The sequence below is a fragment of the Chroicocephalus ridibundus genome, chromosome 2, assembly GCF_963924245.1.
Source record: "Chroicocephalus ridibundus chromosome 2, bChrRid1.1, whole genome shotgun sequence".
NCBI lineage: Eukaryota > Metazoa > Chordata > Aves > Charadriiformes > Laridae > Chroicocephalus > Chroicocephalus ridibundus.
Genome location: NC_086285.1, coordinates 74,938,061 through 74,964,143, shown reverse-complemented (window position 1 = coordinate 74,964,143; position 26,083 = coordinate 74,938,061). Strand labels below are relative to the sequence as shown.

General features: G+C 40.7%; 1 protein-coding gene across 3 annotated transcripts in view; it reads right to left on the bottom strand.

Annotated features, from left to right (window-relative positions):
• Positions 1 to 26,083, bottom strand: part of LOC134510710 (uncharacterized) — a 164,041-nt gene that overhangs the window by 121,003 nt on the left and 16,955 nt on the right. For 2 of the 3 annotated variants that reach the window (XM_063323961.1, XM_063323963.1), the window contains exons 1-6: positions 25,611 to 25,695; positions 25,460 to 25,515; positions 19,203 to 19,269; positions 18,720 to 18,896; positions 6,623 to 6,709; positions 2,070 to 2,153 (exon numbers count right to left, since the gene is read on the bottom strand). In XM_063323961.1, the coding sequence (XP_063180031.1) occupies positions 2,070 to 2,153; positions 6,623 to 6,709; positions 18,720 to 18,896; positions 19,203 to 19,269; positions 25,460 to 25,515; positions 25,611 to 25,665 (526 nt within the window). In that variant the 5' untranslated portion in view covers positions 25,666 to 25,695. Of the gene's footprint in view, positions 1 to 2,069; positions 2,154 to 6,622; positions 6,710 to 18,719; positions 18,897 to 19,202; positions 19,270 to 25,459; positions 25,516 to 25,610; positions 25,696 to 26,083 lie in introns of those variants that run through there. The other variant, XM_063323962.1, reaches the window with a different exon arrangement.

Genomic DNA, 26,083 nt, shown 5'->3' with positions numbered 1-26,083 from the left:
CACATGTAATGGATTTGCTTGCCCTTGAAGTGAATCAGTGAGCCAGCAGCTCAGCCACCTCGGCACCCTCAGCGCGAGGTCACCGTCCGCAGAGCACACCACAAACGTTCAAACAGCTTTGGATGGATGAGGGATTTGAACCTGTCTCACACCGCACATAGCCGAACAGTAATAAGAGCATTTTCTCTCTCACGGTGCTTTGGTAAAACTAGTTGGAGAAAAGGACATTTTTAGTTCAAACATACCTGGTGAGTTTAAATTATAAACATTTGAAGAGGTCAGTGAAACCTTATTTCTCTCTAAATATGCTATTTGCTATTATCCTCTGTAAAAAATCTTAACAATATTCATTAATGTTATTTGTAATATAATATAAAGTTTTAAGGCACCTAGCTGAAAAAGAGAATAACCACTGATAGATGGGAAAGGCTTCCTCTTTACTCCCCGGTACCCTTGCTTAGAAGTAGACAAATAGACACTTATCTTTAGCCATAGAAAAAGTAATGGTCAAGTCTGAGTCTGTTGTTCAAGACCCTTCTAGAGCCAAAGGAAAGAGAACTGCTTCCAGGGCCTCTAATCATCTAAGAGGTGCCCAAGCAAAGTGGGTTGAACCACTGCCCCGAAATGCTTCTCTCTCCCTCTCCCACCACTTTGGGGGAGCTCAGAAGATAACATTCCAAAAGCTAATGGAAAGGTTACTAGATCTCACCCTGGGGCAGTCTGTAAAATGACAGCAGGACATTTTCCTTAATCATCATACAGGGTTATTTTGATGATAAAGTTATTGAAGACCATGAAATGTTGTAAATGTTAGATGGGGACTGCAGAAGTACCACAGATAGACACCCCATGTCAAACTTTCCTATAGAAATAATGTTGATTTCACAGCCAAACATATTTTTATTTTAATCTGTGTGGTTGCAGAATAAAAGCCACGATCAACCTGCAGCACTGTTATAATCTCTCAGCAATGTGGAGCTCTAGATTAACATGCAACGGTAGCAGGCTTGCTAATAATTTCTTAAAGGTTTTTGCTTAAACTATCTGCATGAATTTAGCTATGATTGTTGTAGTTTCTTTTCCTTGCATTTAAAATGAGACAAAATAGGTTTCAAAGATGCTACTGATATGACCAGCGCCAGTTCAAGGATTCTGAAACCCTAGGCAAATGAAAACGTTTCCCTCTTCTAAAACAGAGTTGCTCGCAAACTACATAGTCATAAAACACGTTGCAGCTCCTGGAGCTCCAGTGTCATGGGCAACCACCTGCTCTGTCTCTCTGGCACAGTAGGTCCTGGATGTAACCAAAATGGAACAGGAAATCTCATACAGATACAAAGAACAGAAAATACCTTTGTACAAAAGACCTCTGCCGAAAGCAAGGGGAAGTAAGTGGGATACACAAAAAACGTGAGGGCGGCCCTGAGCTGGGGCTTGTTCATATGCCACTTCTCCTAGGATGAACCAGAGAGAACAGATGCACCTTGTGGAAAGGCTGTGGTGGTAACAGCCTCATGAATCAAGTGGGTGCGAAATAACACACGTACAAATAAGTGAAGCCAAAGGCTGCTGGCTTGAAGTGAAGAAATCTCTTCTCTTACACGTTGTTGTTTTGCTGTAGGTGGAACATCAATTTGGTATTTCTAGAAAATCACAGAAATAATTTTCTTCCCTCCCTGCCAGCGTAAATCCTTACGTAGATAACCTCAAACACTGCCTGACATAACCAATGGATCTGAAAAATGGCCCGCCAATTTATGAGCTTAAATAAGGATTTAGATTTTTAGCTTTAAGCATATAAGTAATGACATTTCCAGTCTTCATTTCTATGGGTGGAATTCAACATGCAATGAAGCAGCCTAGAGAAAGCATGCCACTTAAGTTACACTTAAAACCACATAAACATGACTCAAAACAAAAACATTTGGGGAAAAAGATCTTAGAGGCTTGCATTAAAGCCAACGTCCCTTTTGCTTCCAAGTTCAAGGGGATGGATTACCCACTCTCCTCCCCGCATCCAGACTCAAAAGAGTTTTGTTTTTCTTTATGCAAATGATTTTGCTCTTTACCTTGGAAGTCCAGCATCTTGTTTTCTTCATCCAGAACCTTCATAAGTTTATCATACAGGATTTGCTCATCAAATTTCACAGGATCTTAAAAAAAAAAAAACAAAAACAAACAGTGAAATATTTACTGTTTCTTCCAGTAGCATTTCAGGAAACACTACTTTAAACTATACAGACAGACATTCAAATACAAAAGTTAAGAAACCATTTGACACTTTCAAATAGTTTTCACAGTTGTGGTGGGTTGGCCCTGGCTGGACACCAGGTGCCCACCAAGCCTCTTTATCACTCCCTCTCCTCAGCTGCACAGGGGAGAGAAACTATAATGAAAGGCTCATCAGTTGAGGTAAGGATAGGGAAAGATCGCTGACCAATTACCATCACAGGCAAAATGGACTAAGCTTGGAGGAATTCATTTTATTTATTGCCAATTAGAAGTCAGAGTAGGGTAATGAGAAAAAAAATCCCAAATCTTAAAACATCTTTCCCCCCACCCCTCCCTTCTCCCCTAGCTCAACTTCACTCCCGATTTTCTCTAACTCCTCCCCCCGAGCAGCACATGCTGATGGGGAATGGGGGTTGTGGCCTGTTCATCACACATTGTCTTTGCCTCTCCTTCCTCCTCACACTCTTGCCCTGCTCCAGCATAGCGTCCCTCCCACGGGAGACAGTCCTCCACAAATTTCTCCAACGCGGGTCCTTCCCACAGGCTGCAGTTCTTCACAAATCGCTCCAGCATAGGTCCCTTCCATGGGGTGCAGTCCTTCAGGAGCAGACTGCTCCCGTGTGGGTCCCCTGTGGGGTCACAAGTCCTGCCAATAAACCTGCTCCAGCGAGGGCTCCTCTCTCCACAGGTCCTACCAAGAGCCTGGTCCAGCACGGGCTCCCCATGGGGTCACAGCCTCCTTCGGGCACCTACCCACTCTGGTGTGGGGTCCTCCATTGCCTGCAGGTGGATATCTGCTGCACCGTGGACCTCCATGGGCTGCAGGGGGGCAGCCAGTCTCACCATGGTCTTCACCACCGGCTCCAGGGGAATCTGTGCTCCGGCGCCTGGAGCACCTCCTCCCCCTCCTTCTTCACTGACCTGGGTGTCTGCAGAGTTGTTTCTCTCACATATTCTCACTGTTTTTTCCCCTTCTCAAATATGTTATCACAGAGGCATTACCACCATCGCTGATGGGCTCGGCTTTGGTCAGCTTTAGGTCCATCTTGGAGCCGTCTGTCATCAGCTCTATCACACACAGGGGAAGCTTCTGACACCTTCTCACAGAAGCCAGCCCTGTAGCCCCCCCCCACTACCAAAACCTTGCCACACAAACTCATTACATTAGTGCTAGTTTCATAGCAGAGGTGACTATCATTTTCTTCTGAGTTATGAAAGAGCATTTAAAATAAAAAGTACATAATCATATACTTTTAAAGGGCTAGCAATATTATACCTTGATCTGCACTGAAACTGGTTTACTAATTCTGCTAAATAGATTAGTCGAAATGATTATCTATATTCAAACTGCCAGATGAATTCTGTTTGACTCTTAATAAAAAAAAAATAAAATCAAAGTACCTAATTTGTTTTCTAATGTTATTTTGGATCTTCATTAGAAATTTTACCTTGCTGTCTATAATTCTAACACATTATCTACATTACAGCATACTATGAATTTTGATCTATCGGCTGGTCAGTCATTCAAATTCCCAGTAACATCTGCAGGTTTTTAAAAAGAGCAAGGGTCACACAGACATACATGTGCCTTTTTCCATGAGACCTAAAAATCACTTCAAGTGTCTATATTCAAGGGAGAAATGACCAGTTGAGACTATTTTCTCTTCAGGTCTCCCAGACTTCTCTAAGTTATCAGTGAAGACAGGCAGGTAGAAGACCAAAGAAATGCATACAAAATAGGTGGATTGAAGTACAGCTACAAGGGACCTTGGGTGGTTTTTTTTAAGTGTTTGATAGAATCTCAAAGAATAGATTATCTTTACCATGACATTTCAGAGCCAAGTTTTTCAGTTACACACAGCATTCAAAGAGGGAGGCTTCTACAAACCTTTTCTGCAAGTACAGAATCTTTTCTATTTTTTTTAGCACGTAACATTGAAATGTTCCCTTGGCAGGGAGCAGGAGTGGAGGAGGGGAAGCAAATCCATAGTGGGGTGTTGTTTGTTCTCAGGGCATTATCAACTCAGACAAATTTCCAGAACAAATTTAATTTGTCAAATATAGAAACGATAATTGCTAATATCTTCATTTTCACAGAATAACCCATTAAAGAATCCCATACGATGAACACATTAAAATGATATTTAACTTTGCGTAATAGAGTTAGTGGCTGAAGATTTGCTTTCACCATCTATTCTCTTTGGGCATTGAGCCTGACTTGGCTAAGTCATAAGAAGAGCGTAACTTTAAAGTGTGCACTGATTTCTTCATCTTGTTCTGCTTTCATCTCTTGTTAGTGACCAGCTGCTGGACAGAAGGAGAAGGTAAACGAATATGGTTTCCCATCAGAGGATTGACCATGCAGGACCAGACCTCAGTTCTGTCTGTCCTTTTAACTCCTTCCACTACACACAAATGTAGTTCCATTTATTTAACGCTTCTGCAAGGAAAAGGAAACCAGACAACAAGCCTGGTTTGTGAGTATCACTGAATTAGACTGGTTGAGGTGCGAAGGTACCTCTGAAGGTCATCTGGTCCAGCCCCGCTGCTCAAGATGGCCTATCTAGAGCCAAGTTGCCCAGGATTATGTCTAGACAGCTTTTGAATATCTCCAAGGTGGGAGGCTTGCTCTTGGCAGAGGTGTTGGTAAATAGAGACTTATAACTGGTCTGCAGATATCGACATAACCAATCTCAGGCCAGTACCATTGCTAACGGACCTTTAATAAACAAGTGTTACCTCAACCTTTGAGTGACATTTTCACTGCGGAGAAAAAGGAGGAACACCAAAGGACAACTGTTCACAAGTGAATCTCAGGTCTAGCCCGATCTGCAAGTACCTAAAACCACTTCTCCACTCCCACCCCTGTAAACAGATGGACTTTTTCAGACCTTTCATCTGTTTCAGATTTTTGTAAAAAATAAAAAAACCAACAACAAACAAGAAAACCCACCAAAGAACCAATTAAGATTAAGTGTGTACCACTCAGCCTCCTCAACACAGGCTAGGGAACATTTTGTGGGCAAGAGAACATTTTCTCACAAGGAAAAGTGTATTTCCACATGTCCCTTATGTCACCACTCTATCCGTACACGTTTTTAGGCACACACGCACAGACACAGAAATCTAATCTGCATTTCATTCTGTGGTTATGAAGCAGATCGTGACTCGTGATACCTATTCACAAGATGAACCAAGGCAGTACCTACAGAAATAAAATCTTTCATTTAAAATCTCCGAGCCAAAAGTTGACTTCCGAGTTATTACATTGCTGTTCCATACAACGAATGGGGAAATTATAGGGGTTAGATGTAATTTACCCTTGATATACCTTGATCTTTTTCACCAGTATGCAGAAATACAAGTTACTGGTGTGCATCAGAGCCTGTTTTTCTCAGTCACATAAGTTTTTGCCTCAAAATTTTAAACCTCCATATCTACTCAAAGTTTCTCATGAATGTCAGAAGTGACCTACTTTGAGACCCTTTATAGCAAATTGGTTTTAGATTTGACTGCAACAGTGTGTCTAGAGAGGGTCTGCAGTACAAATAAGCACAAGGTTTAAAAGAGCGAAGGGCTAGGACGGCAGCACCGGAGAACTGGCTCTTGCGTGCTATCAGGTTGTTTGCGCCTTAACAACAGGAGCTGGGCCAAAGCAGTCAGTGCACAGCTAAGCACTTCATTACCATGATGACATTCCTTCTTAGCTCCACGCAAATTCAGGCAGGCCCGTTTCCCACCCTTTTTTATCTAAACGCCATGACATGGAAGGAGAATTTCCTCCGCTTGCAGTGAAAGACAATACCTCCTGGTTCATCTCTCTCATACCCATGCAGAAATTCAGTTCTCCCAGCTCTGCAGAGTCACACCCTGCCCACTCCTCACTGTTGTCCACAGAGGGCAAAGCTAAACGCCTCAGCTAAACTGACAAAAAGACAACCAAAAAAGCCTCGTCACATGTGGGGAACTTTTACAGACTCTGGGGTTTCTTTCAGTTAGGCAAACACACGTTCAGCTCAGTAACAAAATTGCTCTCCAAGAGGGATTTTGGGAGCAGGGTTGCAAACAAGCTACAGCTTAGTACTCAGTTCGGGACTAACTTCATTAATTAAAGAGAACACGACGTAGACAATGTTCTCAGACCACATTTCATTTTGCTACGGTAGAGGAGTGAATACAGCACAGCCTCACTTTTACCCATCCATTAACTCACTGTCCTTGATCAAAGACTATGCATGCTGCCTATCGTGTTCAGAGCAGGTAAGGCTTATAATTTAAATTGTAAACCTCAATATTTAAATAGAACTGCATACGTGATCTTTGTCACCTCATTTTCATGAATGGAAAAGAATATTCTGACACCAAAATTACATACTTAATTCTGCCTCACCTTCTTCACTGACCTCCATCCCACACTGCCTTGGGTTTATTTCCTCATCCATCAACGGGTCAAAGTAATTTCTGCTGTATTCATTTCCTGTGGAAAGCACATGAAGTAAGGGTCAGCGATTATTAGAAGCACATGAACGAAAATGTTAATTTTGAAATCGACACCAGCAAGCAAAGGGGCATTTTTTGCTACTCTATAAGCTTAATTTTTTTAACAAGTCCTCTAAGCCTACTAGTACTGCAATTATCATCTTGTGAAAGGTCAGAAAAGGTAATTCTAGAAACAAGTGCACTTTATGTTACTTTTGCTCAGGAACTAATGAGAAGAATTCTCAAATTTAGATGATGGAAAGATAAGAAAAATTTAAAAAATCCAGCATCCCTAACATAAGCCAAACTATTCTTGAAACACATTTTACAAGTGAATTACCCGTGCTGCAGAGGAATTTGTGTTTCACAGCTGACCCCTCCAATTTCAACAGTTTTAAATTTCACCACTGAGGTTTCAACGTCTGGTGCATCTTTAATACTGTATTCAACCAGAGAAGTGTTTAATTACAGAGGAGATACTAGAATACTGCCTCATTAATCTGAACAGCAATTATATTCAGTTGGGCTAGGTAACTAATCCAAGATTTTGATGGGATAAAACCACTCATTTTAGCACTTTCCATTTCAACGGCTAGTTTTATCTGCTCTTTAGAAACTAATCAAGTTTACCAAAAAAAGTAATTTGTTAGACTTATCAAGGAATAATGCAGCATATAACTGCCTAGAGCAAATCCCAGTAAAAGCCAGAATTTTCTTTACACAAGGGGGGAAGGAGGCCTCTTTCCTCAAAACGTGTCCTTCCTTCAGCAAAAGCGCTACACTCTATTAAAACCATCCTTACATTCATTGGATTTGCAAATATAGTAAATTATTACTAAAAAGAGCAAAAGTAAAATAATTAAGTCCGTAACAAATTTTAAAACTGCTCGAATAGACACAGATCTATATCCTGGAAAATACAAAAGCACTAAATGGACGAGGGGGTTAATTCATCCAAGATACACTATAGTAGTCTACAGTGTATTTGTTTTAGGATCAAAAATAATCCAAGCAGCACCTCCTTTTCAGAGACTAAATGAAACTTTGATATGAAACTAGGTTTAATTTATATTTCTGGACCAGCACATTTTGACTGTCAGTCTCTGTTCCTTCAATGTAGTAAGTACAAGAACTGAAAATTTGCTTTACCTTGAGGTCTCAATAAAGAAAAAATAAATGAGTTTCATTTTTGTTACTTTATCTGTCAACAACTACTAGGCTGGTATGAATCTTGGCAGTATGTAATCAAAGTCTTATGTACTGCAATAACAGAGCCATTCTACCTTATTCACTGTAATTGTTTTTCTCTAGCACAAAGCACCGTGATGTTATGTGAACACCCCTTCACACGTTGGTAAAATAATTCACCCATGTGCTAAAAAAGAAAATGATGATGCATCTCTTTATTCAATTACTTCATAGCAGTAAATGTAAATTGCTGGAAAGTATGTTGCAACCATACAAGCAATACTCAAGCTAGTGCATAAGCTAGTGCATTGCTAGTGTACAGTCTTAATATCACAACAGCTTTTATTGAATTTTAATACTCTGTATTCTTTATCCTATGGGTCTGGTGTGAAAGTCTGAGGAGTAGACTGTTAGGCAACTCTTCTGGACAGAATAATTGGCATTTAAGAGGAAGTGTCATATTATATTTGAGTCTGCAAGGCATGGAAACCATTATTCCAAAAAGAAATATGTTGACAAATACCATTAAACAGCTTGCTCTTTGGTCCTCTAAAAAAGAACCACTCTAACCCTTCTTTGAGAAATAGGAGATATTTCAACCAGAGCTTTGGCTCTGTCAGAACCACACACTGCTGGAGACAGAAAGTTATGCAGAATTAAAAAGAGCCACGTTTGATTTCTCCAGAACAACATGTGTAGGTAGAATGAGTGGTAAACACCAGAATCACCTCCTTATGCTGATTTTATACATAACAAGGCATTTTAAACTGCAGGACTCCACAGAATACTTGCAGTGAGGCTTTTCTAAAGAGTCAAAATCACTGCAAACCTTAGATCGCTGCTCTTAGGTTTTTTTGGTGGGGTTTTTGATCTCCCTCCCCCCTCAGCTCAACATTCCCCGAGAACTGGTGTGACCAGGAGGGTCTAGGCTCTGGGCAGATCCTAAGATTTTGGGGGGGCTGGGGGAGGTTGCTTTAGTTTTAAAACACAAAATTATCAATTTTATTCGACATAACATACTGCCCAAGGCACTTTGCTAATAACATTTTGTGAGCATGTGAATGGATTACTAATCATTTCACATTTGCTTTTGGAAATATTTGAAAGTGTATAACATGTAAATTAACAGTCCACTAAGGAATTCACATCGCTCTGCTCCGTGGTATAAACACAGTAAAGTAAATGTTAATACAGAGCTTGCTTGCAGGTATTTTGAACAGCAGCGTATAGCTTGATGCTTTCAGACAGCAAGTTTCTTTGAATATCTGCTCCTGTGAAGAGCTGGCCAACTTTGGAAACTTAGGTCTTTGCTTTGATCCAGAGGTTCACTCAAACCATTAACTCAATTTGAAACTCTATTCACCCTTCAAAATCGTGTCGTTTCATGTGGAAAAAACAACAGATAATTCAGGAAATAGAATGGAAGAGCAAAACCCCAAATTATCTATAAATTCAAATAAAAACTGAAAGAAGGGTGTTGGCACAACAGTGACCAGGTGGGAATTTATACAGTTTAATTAAAGCATGAGGAGTTGCTAATAAAATTAGCATAATCCTTGGATGCAGCCCATGGGACTGCACACGTATTACTAGGACTGGATGAAACTCTAAGATGGCTTTTAAGCTAAGACGTCTGTAGTCAATTATACAGTCCTGAGCATAACACAGAAATGGCATGACTAAGCTGCATTTCTACAAGGTCTGCTACTCCACAAAGAGATCAGATAGCCCGTATCAATATCACATCAAGGGTACAGCAAGGAATTCGGATAACAGGCAATTATTCCATCGTCCTTCATATTCTACTATTGATCTAGGGTTTTAGTTTAATGAAAGAATAGACAGAGCTCTGTTGGATTTGTTGTCTCCTGACCGATGTAACAATGAGGGAATTAATAACAGCCAGGTGACTGACTACTAAAAAGCTTGAATAAGCATTTACTGGTGCTTGTTTTCAGAGTCGTGCTGGGTCTTAGGGATAAAACCAAAAAATTTGGCATGAGCCGGCCTTCATTATAAGACAGGATGCACAGTATGGTCAGAGCAAACTTGCCTTATTAAGTAATAGCTACCCCTTTTCAGGCAGTAGAGTAGTCAACATGTGTCTCTACCAATGACTTGGTAGAACATTTCTGGGCATTGCTAAGGCAACTCATAAGAACCTTTTGCATAAGATAGAATAAGACGGGCATCTTGGAAAGATGAAATTCCAGTCTAGGACAGCATTTTGACCCAAAGTAGCTTTGAAACAGTGATGCAGCCAGCAATGGAAAAGAGTAGTCCTTCTTTCCACACAGCTCTCCCAAAGCACTGGTTTCAGCAGCAATTCTTGTTAGTGAACATCATGGTAAATACTGTCTCCATTCAACAGAATTGAACTTGTTTCCCTAGGGATACTTTTCATTTTACTTTGCAGATACGGCCCTTTGGGCTGCCAAAATGTAAGGTTGTGTGCTAGGACACTTCCTTGTTTCTTCATGAGAAAAGTATGCAACTGAAAAAGCCAGAGTGGTTTCCTGGGGTCAGACCTGAATCCCCTCTAAGATAGGTGCCCACCTCAACATGGCCAGCAAGAACTAAGACTTGGGATCAGGAGGAAGGGGAGAGAAGGGTCCCACCTCCTGCATTTCCAACTCCTCCTCTTGTTCATCCTTCCTCAAGACATGGCAGGTCTTGCGACTAGCACTCCCACACACCATTTTCATGGTTTGGTATCTACATTGACAAAGCCTGGTATCTGCAAGTTGCTTCATTGTACATACAGGCCTTTGCGTCTAATCTACACTACTGGAAAAAAGCTATAAAGAATTATAAAAAATTCAGTCAAACCAACTACAGCATAAGAGAGGAGAAAGCAGCCTACCCCCTTAAAAAAAACCCCTCACATAATGCAGAAAGTGCAGAAAAATAAAAATCATCCACCAAAACTGTGTAAACAGTGAGTTCATGGACAGTAAGAAACTAACTGGATTTCCAGTGAATTTATATGTTCTTATTTGATTTAAACAATAATTTAAAACTGGAAAATAATTTAGGAAAGTTTGAAACTTTCACATGGAAATATTTTGAGGCCTTATTACAAAATTTTGTGTTACTAGATTTACTCATATCTAAATGTTATGAAGATATTAAAAATAAAACTAGTTTTGAAGAACATACTGAATTAATATGTAATCCACAAAACAACGTTAAGTCTCAGTTCTCATTTCAGCAAGAAAAAAAATAGTGCTTATGAGTTAACCAGAAGTTATACTTTTAGTTTGGATCTTTAATTGTTATTACTGAACCATGATATCTGTTACATTGACCTCAGCTCGTGGCCATTACAAATGCCTTTAATTAAATTTATATAGGCTTATCTAGGTTACATAGAGAATGCCCTAATTAAGGCATATTATCATTCTTTTAGATTTACATCTAACATCATCTATAAGTATAGTTAAATATTGCCTATATTATTTTAGATGTAGATCTAAAATAAGATTCCTTAGTATGAAGTTATTCCAGATTATCACCAAATACATGGGGGGGGTAGAGTGTTTTGCATCGAGCTTCAAATTTTCAAGAGTACTAGGCAGAATTCAATGAAAAATTAGGTGTTAATGGCATCCTCAAATTGAAGAGCATTAAGGAAGTGACCGGACAGTAGATTATATCTTGAAAATATAGCTAGTTAAATACTACCATCAACGGGTGACTTCTTAATGTTAAAGAGGTTTTAAAGGTATCGTATGTCATTTTCCTTATCCTCAGCGGAGAGGGTAGGTAAATAAGTAAACCACATAACTGTGTCTTATGTTTATATTACAAGCCTTGAATAAACTCACTTGTCAGCTTTGACAGGACACCGGCAAAGGGGCCGTTCGTGAGCCTGAGAAGTGCAGACCATGCTGTGCCTTCCCCGACACTTGAAGAATGCCGCACCACACTCACGGCACCCTTTTTCACCCCCCACCCCCAAACTCCACTCCTGGAAGACTTACCGCATTTGCTGCTGTTTAAGCAAAGGTATGGTATGGGAATTTTTTATTTTTTTTTTTCTTACTTCCCCTGCAGGCAACGGAGGCACTGTGCCAAGGGACACCAGTGCAAGACCTGCTGCTTTTCCTGGGGAAACGCTGTTGGTCGAAGGCGTGAGAAAAAGATTTACTGATGATGATGATGGAGTTGATTTAGGAACACTATTAGATAACGTGACACATGTCAATGGGAAAAATAGATACCAAGAGCTCCTAGGCTGGCAGGCTCGGCAGGTCTCACACTATTCCATGTAAGGGAACTTGCTGAATTTTGAGGGTCCGACAGCACTATTTTGAAGCAAACAATTTCGAAGTGTAATAAATTAGCCTTAAAAATGTATATTCAGTCACGTTCTGAAAGAGTATTTCCCAATTATAAAATGCATCCATTCTTCACAATTCTTCTCTCCCTACCTTTCACAAATTCAATTTTAGCACATTACTTAGATGAGTGGTACAGTATCCCTGTTGCTGAAATTGCATGCAATGGATCACGTTTTGCACACTACATTACACCTTGTGCCGTTCTGCTGATTTCAATTGGATTACACATTGTGTAATTCAACGCAAAATTACTTCCAATGACAACCCTTTTTATTCCTATGCATACATGGTGATCCATCATGCCCTGCATAACGGGTTTGGCATTTCCATTTCAAGTCCCTGTTGGAATCGGAAAGCATGGAACCACATACACGGAACCTGAATTATTAGATATAAACTTTGCCATTGTTTAAGAAAAAAGGGGTAGGGTTTAGATTCATATTTCTGGTCCCATCCTTTATGCAAATCATTTCGTCCAACACAAATAGTCCATGTTGCAAGCTCCTATTTCCTTCACATGCAGCACAAACACAAGTTTCCAGCAGATGCCTACTTTTTTGTGCTTACTGTCTCTCCAGTGGGTAACTAGAACCTCTTTGGAGTGAAATTACATTCTTTTCAGAAAGCTTCAGCCTCCAGTTCTCTGTAAACAGACTGAATTTGATGCGCTTGCCGATACTTTTATCATGAAATTGTTATCCCATGTGGTTCCTTCAAGAAAGCCCTTTTTTTGTCCATGTATTCCCAGGTCAAGGTCCTCAACCCAGTTACATGCTTGAGTGAGAAAGGGCTTATATTGCCCTGCCACAGCTGAAATACCTTTGGCAGTAACCACTCCATAAGCAAAGTTTTCTCTCTACATTAGCTTTTGATAAGGAGCAGAACTACTCTGTTTTACAGTGGGATTTTCCCCGTAGGAAGCACGCACCACTGTGTTAGATACATCCAACCTAGCTCTGCAGCTAGGATGTGGTGCAGCAGAACACCACATAGAGACACTAATTTGCTCCCAGAAGCAGTATAGCCATGTTAATGCCATGCTGTACCCAGGCTAATTAGAAGAATAGTTTCTGATCTTCAATCGAAAGAGGTTTTCCCTCCTTGGTTCCCCCACCCCCTTTTTTTTCCCCCCTCAAATATTGTTAATCTCTGTGGGCAAATTTATTGGAGCATGATATGAGATGTTAACAGCGCCTGTTGCAGATAAAATGGTAGAATTAATTAGAGCTTTTGATTTTAGGAGATAATCTGGTTTTGAAAAAAAGATTTGTGTATTGGGGATGATAGGGGAAAAAAATGAATGCTTCTTGTCATCTGGAGAGAATTTCAACTTGAGTCATCAACATTTAGGGTCAGACTGCCTCTAGCCTTTGTACAAGTGTGTAGGCTACAGGAGAACACAATTAGCCTTTCTTTCATCTTCCACGCAAAACCAACAGATCATCACAGTCTCCAAAGGTGTCCATGCAACCACCAGGTGCAAGGCAGACCCCATAGCGGGAGGATGCTCAAAAAGCCCCAGTGCCTGGATTCTGCAGCTCACATGCATGGTCGACACCCCAGAAAGATCACAGTCTAATTTGTTCTGACACATATTCCTTCTGCATGTTGAGGCTGGAAATTTTACGTGTCTCATAGAAATGTGAGCAGTGCCATCCCACAGGGCTCTTCCCAGGATTAGTTGGACCAAATCTGTGTAGCTCGGTGGCTGCGGTTAACACTAAGTACAGACTGGTATAAGCCACTTGCACATTTTCTGATCACGGCAGCTGAGGACAAAATGTATCAAATGCTAAAATAGACTAACATTTGTTTTGCAGGCCTACAATAATATCTTAAGTACAGTAGTCCTGTGTTAAGGGATTTCTTGTGACATACATCATCCCTCTGAGGTGGAGCAGCTGCCCTTGTATTCTGCCTTCAGCCAAAGACGGCATAATTCCTGGAGGTTTGGTGCTTCTGTCATGACAGTTTGCTGGAAGCCCTTTGCTGGGCAGAGACTTTACCAAGCCAACCTGGACATTGGGGCACTCTACAAAGTGTTTTGGGTTTAGACCCCTCTGGAGATAAAAGAAAAGCTAATATTGGCTCACCTTGAGAGCAGGTGCCTGGCAATTGGTAGGCATAGGTTCCTGTCACTGCGGGTTTGCATGATCTAAACCCAGACATTTTTCCTAGGGAAATTTGTCTATTAGACCTCCCAACTGGGGTGGCCACCATGAAAATTTCTGGCAATTTAAATACTTGCTGAGGGGAAAAAAGGCAGAAGAACTGGTTGGATTTAGTCACAAGGAAACGCCAAGTGCTTTCAGACACAAATAAATTGAACAATTTGGCAAAGACAAGACTACTGTTAGATGACCTTAATTTCACAGGCAATATGAGAAAGAAATGAAGGTGATAGGAGTGATCAGCAAAGAGTCAGCATAGAATCAAAAAGATAAAATTCAGCAGAAGCCGCGGCAACCAATTGGCTGGCTGAAAATCAGATTAATCTGAGTACATAGCAAGCAAATTCCTCTGCATCACTATAACATTTAAGAGCAATAGGAGGTCTTCACCATATAAAAGCAATGATGGAAAGTATACAAGGGAAAGAGTTACTGAACGGCCTGCTCTTGAACAACAGTCTATTAATGATGATAAAATTTAGAATATTGTCCCATCATAGGAAATATGACAGTGTGAAACACAGAATGGCCTAACAAACAGCAATGAACTAGGGATCAGAGGTTTTATTTCCGTTTCTGTCACAGGCCAGTGGGGTGACTGCAAATAAGGCTTCATGCTCTACCTCAGCTTCCCAACAAGCAAAGCGTTGCAGGAGCCTTGCACTTTAAGTCATAAGCATAGCCCCCACCAATCTGGTTTGAAAGGTAGAAAAGTGTCTAAAAAAAATACTGGAAAGATTTCATCAGTTGTTGAAAACAAGAATCAGTTCACACAATCTCTTTCCTTTTCAGGAGATGTTCTGTTCTCTGAGGAAAGGGAATGGAGATGTTGATATAGCACAAACGTACCTGTGAATTAAGCTGTTTGGGGGTGGATGTAGGCAAGTTGCAATATCACGGACCACTGTACTGGCTATTAAATCCCCAAGTGATGCGCGTTCTGCAGAGCAGCCTCCTGCGCAGACACAGCCAAACTCCAGCAACTGGTTTTTAAGGCTGTCTTGAGCACAGAGCTGACTGTTCACACTCCTTCCTGGTATCCTTAGCATGGAGGTGTGTGAGAAGGCATCTCAAAAGTAGGTGGAGGTTTTTGTATAAAACACTTCCCTCCAGCAATTGCTGACAGAGGAACAGGCTGTGACGCTGTTGCAAGATGGAGGAGATGATAGCAACCCCTGTAGCTATTATTTGCTGCCGTTAACGACATGGGTGATGGGTGGAAAGATAACAGCAAGGCAATGCCATCTCCATGCCCTGCCTTTAAGTGCATAGCCTGAAAATCCAGCCTGATGTTTATATAGTGTTTTCATACCTGTAATCTGCTAAATGCTGTGATTAAATAATTGCGCTTAAGGTTATAACTGCTTTTAAATGGTACAGTTTAACACCGAGCATTAGAATTGACAAACACCATTCCCCCTAGAGTAAGTAACCAAACCTAACCCTGGGGGCTGAACGCTGTAAGAGCACCCAAAGGTTGCAGAGGGGAGGAAACCCCAAAAGGAGGAGTATTTTATTGGCATCTGGGGATGAAAAGGGGAGAAAAGTGAAAGGGAGCAGTGGAGTGGCCTAAAACATATTTATTTTACACAGGCTGTGCTGTTATGCTAAGCGGATATTTCCCTTAAAGTAAAGAAGTCTGGCATGAAGTGGCGAAAGAACTGTCATTTTACTGGCATAGCAAAGTTTGGGGCAATAAGCCATGCTGGCATGTGTGGGCAGCCCCTCCTAGAGAAATAGTTTCCAATGTGGGGTGCAAGTCTTGCCTCCTATGGTTTAAAAAAAAAAAAAAAAAAAAAAAAAAAAGGAGACTTCTCTGCTCAAATGTCTCTTGTGAACTGCGCAGTGGCTCCTGAGAGCTGAGGAGCAGGAGAGGGAGCTGTGGAAGAGTTTCACCTGTTCTGTAGGGTGGTGGTATTTTTCAACACCACGTGTGGTTTTGGTACAAGCTGAAATGACAGCAATCATGTAAAGCAGCCATGAACACGGAGCAAAGCAAAGGAAGGCTAGCTTGAGGAACCGATCCTCGTGGGCTCTGGTGGTCCCAAACCACAACAGATTGCCACAAGAAGGGGTAAGCTACCTGTGGACCTAAGTCTTCACTGAGGATTGTGAAATACGACCATTTATACATTACCACATTCATGTGATACCATACTTACCTATGCGATACTGTGCTTACCTATGCAGTTGGCTTTTCCCTTTCCCTCTTTAATGAAGTATTGTTACACTCGGGAATAGGTAAAATTAGCTTGTGAGGTACCAGAAGGTTTGGTTCAATTTTTTTCCCAAGTTTCTGGACGGGCTTGAAGCTGTTGTTTTATTAGCAACCCTTGATAAATCTGAACCGGCCCCTGTGACTGCCAGACAAGTCCTGACAGAAGTTAGACTAGAATAATTTAATGCAAGGTTGGACCAGATGATCTCTAGAGGTCTCTTCCAATCTAGACTTTTTATGATGGTATAAATGGATGATTATTTTTTTTTAATAGCTGCGTGACTTAGAGGCAGAGCTTCGCGAATAACTGATCTTTTTGGTTAACTGGATGAACAGAAGGTTGAGGAGGGAGACGCAGTGTTGGGAAACAATATTTTCCGACTCTCAGCAAGCTTTCCTCTCCCATTACAGAAACACTTAGCAGTGTATCAAGGCATTGCATTCCAGGCAAAATATAACAATTTCTACTCCTTTCACAAAGATTATATTCAGTTAGGGTTTTTTGAACAAAATGCTACTTAGGATGAAAAATCAAAATGTTTAAAAACACATTTCAGGCTTTTAAAAAAATGTGTTGTTTTCTTGAGGGAACTATTCATGAATTTCTGAAGAGACGACTGAAAGCATGGATAGTCTCCAGCGAGCCTGACTTCATTTTTTGCCAGATAGACTATTTCATTAAAAAACAATCAATCCCTTTGTCTGCTTAATCACTGTTCTGACAGGCTGCAAGGGAAAGACGAAGAATTCCTGCTCCGTGCGGTGCTGCAGAGTCACATGAAGGCTAAATGGAAAGCCAAACCTAATTTTGCAAGGGGCCATTAAGAGCCGTGGGCTCTCCAGTCCCACAAGAATAAAATCTTAACACAACAAGGTCCCGAGTTTTAAAAGCAAATTCCTGAAGTTCTGCTCACCAGCCTGCACTTACCCATTTAAATACCTGGGCTGGTAGGCAAGGGTACTTAGCAAGCAGCAGCATCGCCGCTTGCGAGTTAACGGGAAATGCTGGGTGATCAGGACTTGTCAAAGTCATACCAGTTCCTTTGGTACCTTAGGTGGTCTCAGACCTTGGATGCACGTTCAAATATTCACGGATGCATACAGTCCACTTGAAGTTAATGACACCACACAGTCCAATAAGACTTTTTTCTTTTTTTTTAATGGGTATTTAGGGAAGATTTTAGGTCTGACTTCAGGCATTTTTGCTTTTACATTAAATCTTGGCCCAAGATTTTTCTCATATAGCTCACAAGATGCCTTTAAATTCTTTTCCTCACCTTCTTCCTCACTAGATTACTAAGTGAAAACATTATGTTCGTCATAACATTCATCAGTAATAATAATTCAAAATAGAGTAACCATACACTAGAGGTTAAAAGATATCAAACCTCTGCAAAATGAAAACTAACATCAGTGAAGATCCTTATAGTATGTTTGAATGAGCCTAAATAATAAACAGAGATTGCTTCCTGAGGCAGCGTCTCTTTTGAGTGCTGCATCAAAGCCTAGCTTAAAAGCCAAGATCGCTCCCCTGGACAAGCCAAGCGAGCAGGACTCTCTGACTCCAAGTATCTGAGCAACACTGGCTGAAAAAAATAATGAAACATGAAGCAGAGGCAAGATGCTGATTGACTGAGGGCATATGGGAGACCTAAGGACAACAATCAATCACGGATCTGTAAGCTGTTTAAAACTACTCGATGCGAGGGAGCCAGCGAGGGAGCAGCATCTGTGCGCTCGGACCAGCTGCGGTGCCTCCGAAACCCAACCCAACACACAAATTAGGGGCAAGCGCTGCCATGAGAGCCCGGTCCCCGCTCTCTACCCCCCACCAGTGGGGAGCACCACGCAACCTGTGCCCCCTGCTAAGGGGAGGCACTTGAGCATGGAGACAGAGCCCAGGTCTCTAATTATTTAGACAGCCGATGTTTTCAGCGGTATTTTGGGTTTCCCACCAAGGTTTGCAGGGGCGCCTGTTTGGACAGGTCAGGAAGGGAACGCCCGGCGCAGGCCACGGAGCATGCAGGTTGGATGGGGAACACAACCCACTGTCACCGCGTTTGAGGCTAATCGGGTTTGATGTCTCACCTCTTGGTTCAGCATGGGCTTGCAGCCCGAATTTTTGTTGGTGAGCTGCAAGGGTGCTATCTGGCTTGTCATGTCTAATAACTCTCTCTTCTGAAGGCTGATATACTGAAAGATCTGTGCTGCTGATGTTAAAAGCCGGATTTTCAATGCCTTCTGTTGCTGCTCTCTCTTCTTTTACTACAGAAAACAAGGAGGTCAGAAGAGCACATTATAGCAAAGTGTATTTCAATGACAAGCAGAAAATTCCTTCTAGTAATTCCTTTGCTGAAAGACTCAAGTGTATCGTCCTCAAATGTCGCCAAAACAGAATTAGGTTAAAATTAACTCTAAAAAAAAAAAAAAAAAAAAAGAATAAATGATTAAAATAATTACAAATTGCACCCTGACAAGCAAGAGCAAAATTTCGCCCACAGCCATTTGTCTGTAATTAGTTAATTAATCCTTACACAAATTATGAGCAATAACTCATCAAGCAAGGCTCACCCATCAGAAATTCAGCCGACTTGGATTTCTTCTGCTTAGTTTGCTTCAGAGCCTTCTGCTGGAACTTCTGGAGGGAAATTGTTAAATGAATAAATTAGCTAAAGAACGAAGATCATCCTTTATGATCCACAACTAACACAGTATTTTAAATATGGGATGGCATTGAAATGTCATTTAATTTACATCTCTGCTAAAGGGGTCAAACACTAATTGAACAACAGAAGTGGAAGAATTAAATAAAATAGGAGAAGAAAAGTTAAAACAAATGCCAAATGAAGGTCACATTAAAATACTTTGTTTTTTCCCAAGTTTAATTAATGCAAAGGAACCTCAACAAATGAAGAACATTATAAGACTTGCCTTTACAGTATGCATTCAGCAGCAACTGCTTTATTTCACTTGCAGAACTGCAGTGCTTCATTTAGAAAAGTTTGGTTATGCAGCATATTTATAGACAGACTTCCCTGATATCCCCCATTCCCTTCTTTTCTAGGTCCACTTACACAACCAGTGTATTTGTTCATCACAGAACAGCTAAAAATGAATGAGCTCTACCATTTTGTGCAAGGCGATAAAATAAAAATAACTCCAAAACAATTTACGACGAGATGTCACAAAAGAGAGGTCACGGTCCAGAAGAGAGGGGAAGCAGGACTCACTACAACGATAAAAAGTTCGTTTAATATTAGAGAGATGTCAACAACAGTTACAGTGAAAACAAATAGCAGGAGATCTTGGAGGACCCAGACTCTGACAAGTTCCATGTTAATTCTCATGGGGAAGCCAGACTCAAAAAAAACGCGGTCACATTATTACCATCAGGAAGGCCCAAATGCTAAACACCATCTTTGTATAATACCTTGAGCGGCGCTGGCAAGAGAGTCACACGTGGGCTGGTGCATGGCTACAGACCGCTATAATAGATGCTAACAGTCAAAGCAGGCAGAGATTACCTAAAACAAAGTACATCTGGGAGTATTAATCAAAGCCAAAACCGAAGTAAGAAAACAGTTAGACCCATTTATTTTCAAACGTCACACGGCAGTTTCTCAAAACAGCGTTATTTTTTCAAGCCAGTTGCTTAATTGTCCAGTGATAAAGACCACTCCTGGCAACATAGCTCCTGGAAACTGTCAATACAAAAGGATTAATTACAAGAATCACTGAAAAATTGCAATTTTTAAAGCATCCGTCTTTCCCATTTGATTGTGGGTGTCAATTTCAAGTGAAAAAACAATGCTTGCAGCAGACACGATCAATAAATCTGTCAAAAATAACTCAACCATAGCACTGACAGATTACTATAGATATTAATATCTTCATATACATCCACATATGTATGCACATATGCATATATGCTAGTCTGAAAACAGTGGACTTCCTCTAAATTAAGACTACTACCCTACTAAAAAGCTAATATGTGTAAAAATGACTAGACACAATCTGGAAACTACAATAAATAATATAACAGAATTAATTCCTACGAGTCACATGCAGTACAACTGAAGTTAATGATAATTTTGACAGGAGTTCAATAGGTTCAGAAATTCACTCTACCGTTGCTGATTTTTTCCCAACTGAAAAATCTTTCAAAAATACACATTAGCTCGGTTAGTATCTTTAGAATCATATCCCTTTTGCAATATTAAAGTATTGCTGCATTCCTGCATACCATAAAATTTTAATCAAGTCAGTTTTAAAGATTACAGCAGTATTTGTAACGCTGCTGTGTGATGATTATTCTTATTACGCTGCGTATAATCACCACACAAAACCTTAAACTTATGTCAATAGCTAAAGAAAACAACGTCTAGACAAAATTCTGAGACAACTTTTCAACCGGTGTGACTCGGTATACATTCGTAACTTTGACGGAATTGAGATGATCTGCATTTCGTTCTCTGTATTCCTTCCGCATGTCAGAGTTCCCTAGCAAAACCTACATAGGCCAGAGTCAACTTTCAATTGTTACAGTCTGTAAAACGCATAAGCTCCTTTCACAGCAAGAATTAAAAAAAAAAAGTTTTTTTAATTCCTCCTCCCCCATATCTAATAAAGATGCATAGCGGGTTCTGATGTTTCGGAGTGTCTTTTCCTGTGTGTGTGTTTTGAGGGGTTTTTTGTTTGCTTGTTGTTTGGGGTTTTTTTAAAGTATTCGGTATAGTTAGCACCAAATTTTGTTTTTTCAGGGATACAATAGGCTACAGTTTTTGTCACTTCACCCACTCAAACACAAATTAGTATTTTCAAGTAGTTGATGAACAGGCTTGTGACACTTACTTACTTTCCAAAGAACTTCAAAAGAAATTATGCCCTTGTCCCTTAATGTGATCAGGTTTTGAAAAGGTGCTTTTCATAAGTTCCTATTTTTAGAATGAAAGCAACACTTCATTTTCAACAGCAGAAAGGAACTCTTCCAGGGTTACTTCTCAACGTAACTCGGTAGCAGAGTATTTTGGTGTTGGCTTTTGTGTAATCAACACATGTTCTTGTCACTTTGTGCTTCAGAGGAAATTAGAAGACATTTTCCTCGCATACCTATCTCCAGCCAATTTCCTCATCCTTCTCTCTTTGACACATGAGCACCTTTAAGTCATGTAAATTACACTCTTTTTTTCAAACCCCCCCCCTTCATTTTAGGTTTCCTTCCCCAGCCCCCCTACCTTTACGATACCTTTGCCTTCTCATCAGAGAATAGGCAGGAAATTATCCAGTGGCATTTTATATTCATTTTATCATTAGTCACTACTAGTTAATTTATGTATTTATGCAAATTTATGTCTAAAGCAATTGTTCTTTAATCAGTTCGCATGTACCTGCAAAACTCAGGTTTGCAACAGCAAATTAAATAAAACTCTTTCAGTGACCACTTGCCGTATTTGCAGGCAAAGTCCAGTTGTGTGAGCATACCTAGATTAATGCACATGAATGCGCGTCCGTGCAGAAAGCCACCATTCTAATATAGGACATTATCCAAAAATAAACATAAATAAGCATTCCTACAAAAAAGCGAAGTGACACAACTTGAGCCTCAAGTGATACAATGGCTGTGCTGGTTTACACCTGCAGTGGAGGTGCTCCAGCTTGCATCCACAAACAAAACACGTCAGACCTGTCCATCCCCCACCAGCACATAGAAAGGGGATGTCCTTTGCTTGCAAAGTCAAGTTTAAGGGGTGATGCTGCTGCTGATAGCAATTCATCCTAGCTCAAAGCTCCACCACAGTTGGTGAAAAACCAAAAGTCTTGCCTTTTATTTTAATTTTTAAATGCTTTTTTACCTTGAGTGTGCTGCATTACAGCAAAGGGGAGTTACAAGTGTCTGAGCACAGCGCAGACTAATCAGCATGTCATTCAAAATGTGACCTAAACCTTTAAATGCCTTTTTGCATGCCGTCGTCATTAAAACGCACCGCCTGCTTTCCAATACCAATTGAAACAAAGGAAAACCGGGAGTACCAGGACCTGCCGTACTCGGGTCTGCAGGAGAGCAGCGAGCGCCGCAACAACAGCAGCAGCAGCAGCGAGGGAAAAAACCCTCATTTATAACCAGTGACAACTAAAACCTATGAAGTTTTTAAAAGAATGTGATTGTTGTCAAAAGGAATTGGGTACAACAATGCTGCGTTCAGCTCTGGTTCCACTCAAAGCCGTGGCTGAGGGGCTCTGGGAAAGCTGCTGGAAGGCTGGTGGGCACAGACCAGCAAGAAAGTGAATTTTGCATACTGTACGGATCATCGCTCAGTTCAGGGCAGTCATATTGAATCTGTGATCAACCAATTGTGCTTCATGAAACCGTCAGCCCTCATTTATGTCTAGCTGTTTTCTTCTGTCCTGCTGTAAACAAGCTCTGCTCTGAGCTGTCTCCCTACCCTTATCTGCTTACGAAGATCACACAGACAGACCTCATCAGCAGCCTTAGAGTTAAAGTTAAAGTTACTGCTTCCAGACAGCAGTCCCCATGCAAGCTGGAAGTCAAAAAGAAGAGCAACTTTGGAATGACAGAGTTTTAGTTCCTTTTAGGAAATGCATACCTTAGATTCATACACATACTGGCATGTTATGTCTCTTTCATGAAATTAAATTAGGTGTTCCTAATATGAACAACTGTTTCTAACATCAGCAAACTAGCTCAGCAGATTCATCCATGGTTTTGTTTGTGGGTTGGTTTTGTGGTTTGTTTTTTGTTGGTTTTTTTTTTTTCCTTTGGGGCCTTGTTTGAATACAGCCCAAAGAGAAGTAGCTGGAAATATTGTCAATCTGGTAGAGCTCCAAGAACCTAATAATGCCTGAAATGCTCTAAGGAGTGTAATGATGGTAAGCAGGAACAGGTATGTTGGCTTCTGTTCTCATTCACTTCAGCGAGAGCATTAGCCATCCAACATAAAGCAGAGCACAGATTTCAGAGAGTGATCCTCTTGCATGAGAAGGGATGGAGCCTTACTAAAAACATATTCCTCTGCGAACACACAAACACAAATGCGTTAGTTGGTATTTACAGCATTTAATTCTTGCAACCAGCTGCTGAGTCCCTGTTAAGGCTTTCCTTTATGCAGCTGGAGCTGGAACCTTTTCCCTTTTCCTAGTCTATTACTTTGTCTATTTAAGGGATGGCAGCCAAAGAGAAACAGCTTGTAATTTGCACCTGTCTGCTTTAAGCACTCCGTGTTAGATTTTGCAGAGAGCAAACTCTTCATGGTTAATGAGGATGACACTTAGTAGGGTCAAACATTATTTTTTTTTTTAGCTGACTCCGCAGCAATTAAAAAAATAAATTAAAAAAATACCGACTTCTTTTAATCCTGTGCTAGCTAGAGAATGAGGCTAAAGGAAAAGCCGTGTCGAAAAAGAACAGCTCAGTGTGTAGGTGGAAGATGTAAGCCCATGTGTCTAGTCTAATTTAATATTGGGCACAGCTAGGCACGACTGAACCTCCACACTGCCCGTGCAGGAGACATGAGAGAGCTTTTACCTCTTCCCCCAATAAAATCCAGAATTGTTTCAGAAAGCGACCACGTACAAAGAATCCTTCTGAATTTCTACATACTGGGCTGCCTTTTGAGGACTCACAGCACACTTTGCTCCTTACAGGGTCAGGCCTCTGAGAAAATTGTTCTCCGAGAATTAAAACGAAATGCACACTTCGCTCCTGAGGTGCGCAACCGTTGCCGTGCAGAGATGCACGAGCTGGAGCATAGAGCAGTGAAGGTGTACCTCAAGTGAATAACCCACGTGTGATCTTTCCAGCCTTACATAAACTACCTTAGCACATTTGCTTCTTGCTAGAAAACAAGCATTGGCGCTTTCAGTCAACTGTGGTATCACTTAAAATTACATTGAAAGAAATAACAATTACACTGGCATATTCGTTCAGTTACCAAGAAGTAGATTTTTTTTCTTGCTTGCTCTTAAAATAGAAAAGTCCTCAAAAACTCAAGCTACAAAGCTGATGACAAGAACAAAAACACTGGAGGGGGGAGAATGGGAATAGAAAGGAAATAAAACGAAGTAAAACATACAATTTATTAAAGAAAACATTGGTGCTACATTTTGATTTCATAAATTGTCCTCATTTGTACTTCCTGTTTAAACAATAACTAACACAATGATGGGTTAAATGAAGTTGAGATTGTCACAAACATGGCCTCACTAGTAATTAATGTAGTTTAATATGGTTGTTGGCACACATCTCACATGACAGATAATGTTCCAACATGTCACTGATAGGACCTTTCAGCACAGCTTTAGGAGATCTACCAGGCATTGCCGAGGTTGGTTAGGTCAAAGGGTTGAACCATGTGTAATTCAGAACAGAGGAGGTCCCACGGTCGCTCCACAAAAACAATTACGCTACTTATTTCACTCCATCCCTTGCCCGAAATTCACAAGCCTCACAGTTTCAGTGCAGTCAATCTTGCTCTGCCCTGGGGCTATGAGCCACATGAAAATATGTGGTGCTGTGTTTATAAATCTAATCAAAAATAGAAACAGTAGACAAGCACAATGAGGTCCTACTATGGATCATGGGAATTCTCTAAATTCTGAAGGCACTTTTGTTTAACTTCTGTGGGCCTTCTCCTACCATTACATTGTCTGGTACTCTCGTTAATCATCCCCTTGACTTGTCAATGATATAAAGGAGCCTACACGTCTGCTGACTTCCCTCCCATCACACTACAAATAATATTTTGAAATAGCAATGCTAGGAAAAGCCCTTTTAATTTTTCTGGTTTAAAGCGTGGTTTTTCTTCACTTACCTCTTTCTCCATGCCAGCCTGCCCTTTCTCAAACCTGCAGCAGAAAATGCTTCCTCCTGCAATAAAAAAGAGGGAGTGCATCTGAATTTTCAGCCTACACACAGTCAACTAATACCCTTAGGTTTAACACACAGACTTGCAGAGCACCAACCTAGAAACCTGCCAGGATGAGGGGTCTTTTCCTGCTGCAGTTCCTGCTCCTGCATGGACAAAGAGCAAAAGGAGGATACAGTGCTGTTCCCTGCTGTCATCTTTTTGAAAAAAAAAAAAAAAAAAAAAAAAAAAAAAAAAAAAACTTTGCATCAGATCACAATTAAAAAAATAGCTAGCAAACAAAGATAAACAAGAAAAGAGTAGTTTAAGCTCAGATGAAGTAATACCAACAAAGATGTAGTTTTGAGGGGAAGTAGCCCAGAAATGGGTAGTTCCTACCCACAGACAGTAACTACTAAAGCAATGCAAAGTTTGCTGTGGAATACAGCTAACCTGAAGATTACAGTGCTAAAACTGCCAGTCTCAGGAATGATTCAGTGATCCAGCATTTAGGTGGGTCCCACTTGTGCCTCACACCCTGTGCTGGGATTTCCATTAGAAGGATGGAAATCATCCTCTGCTCTGAGGTTA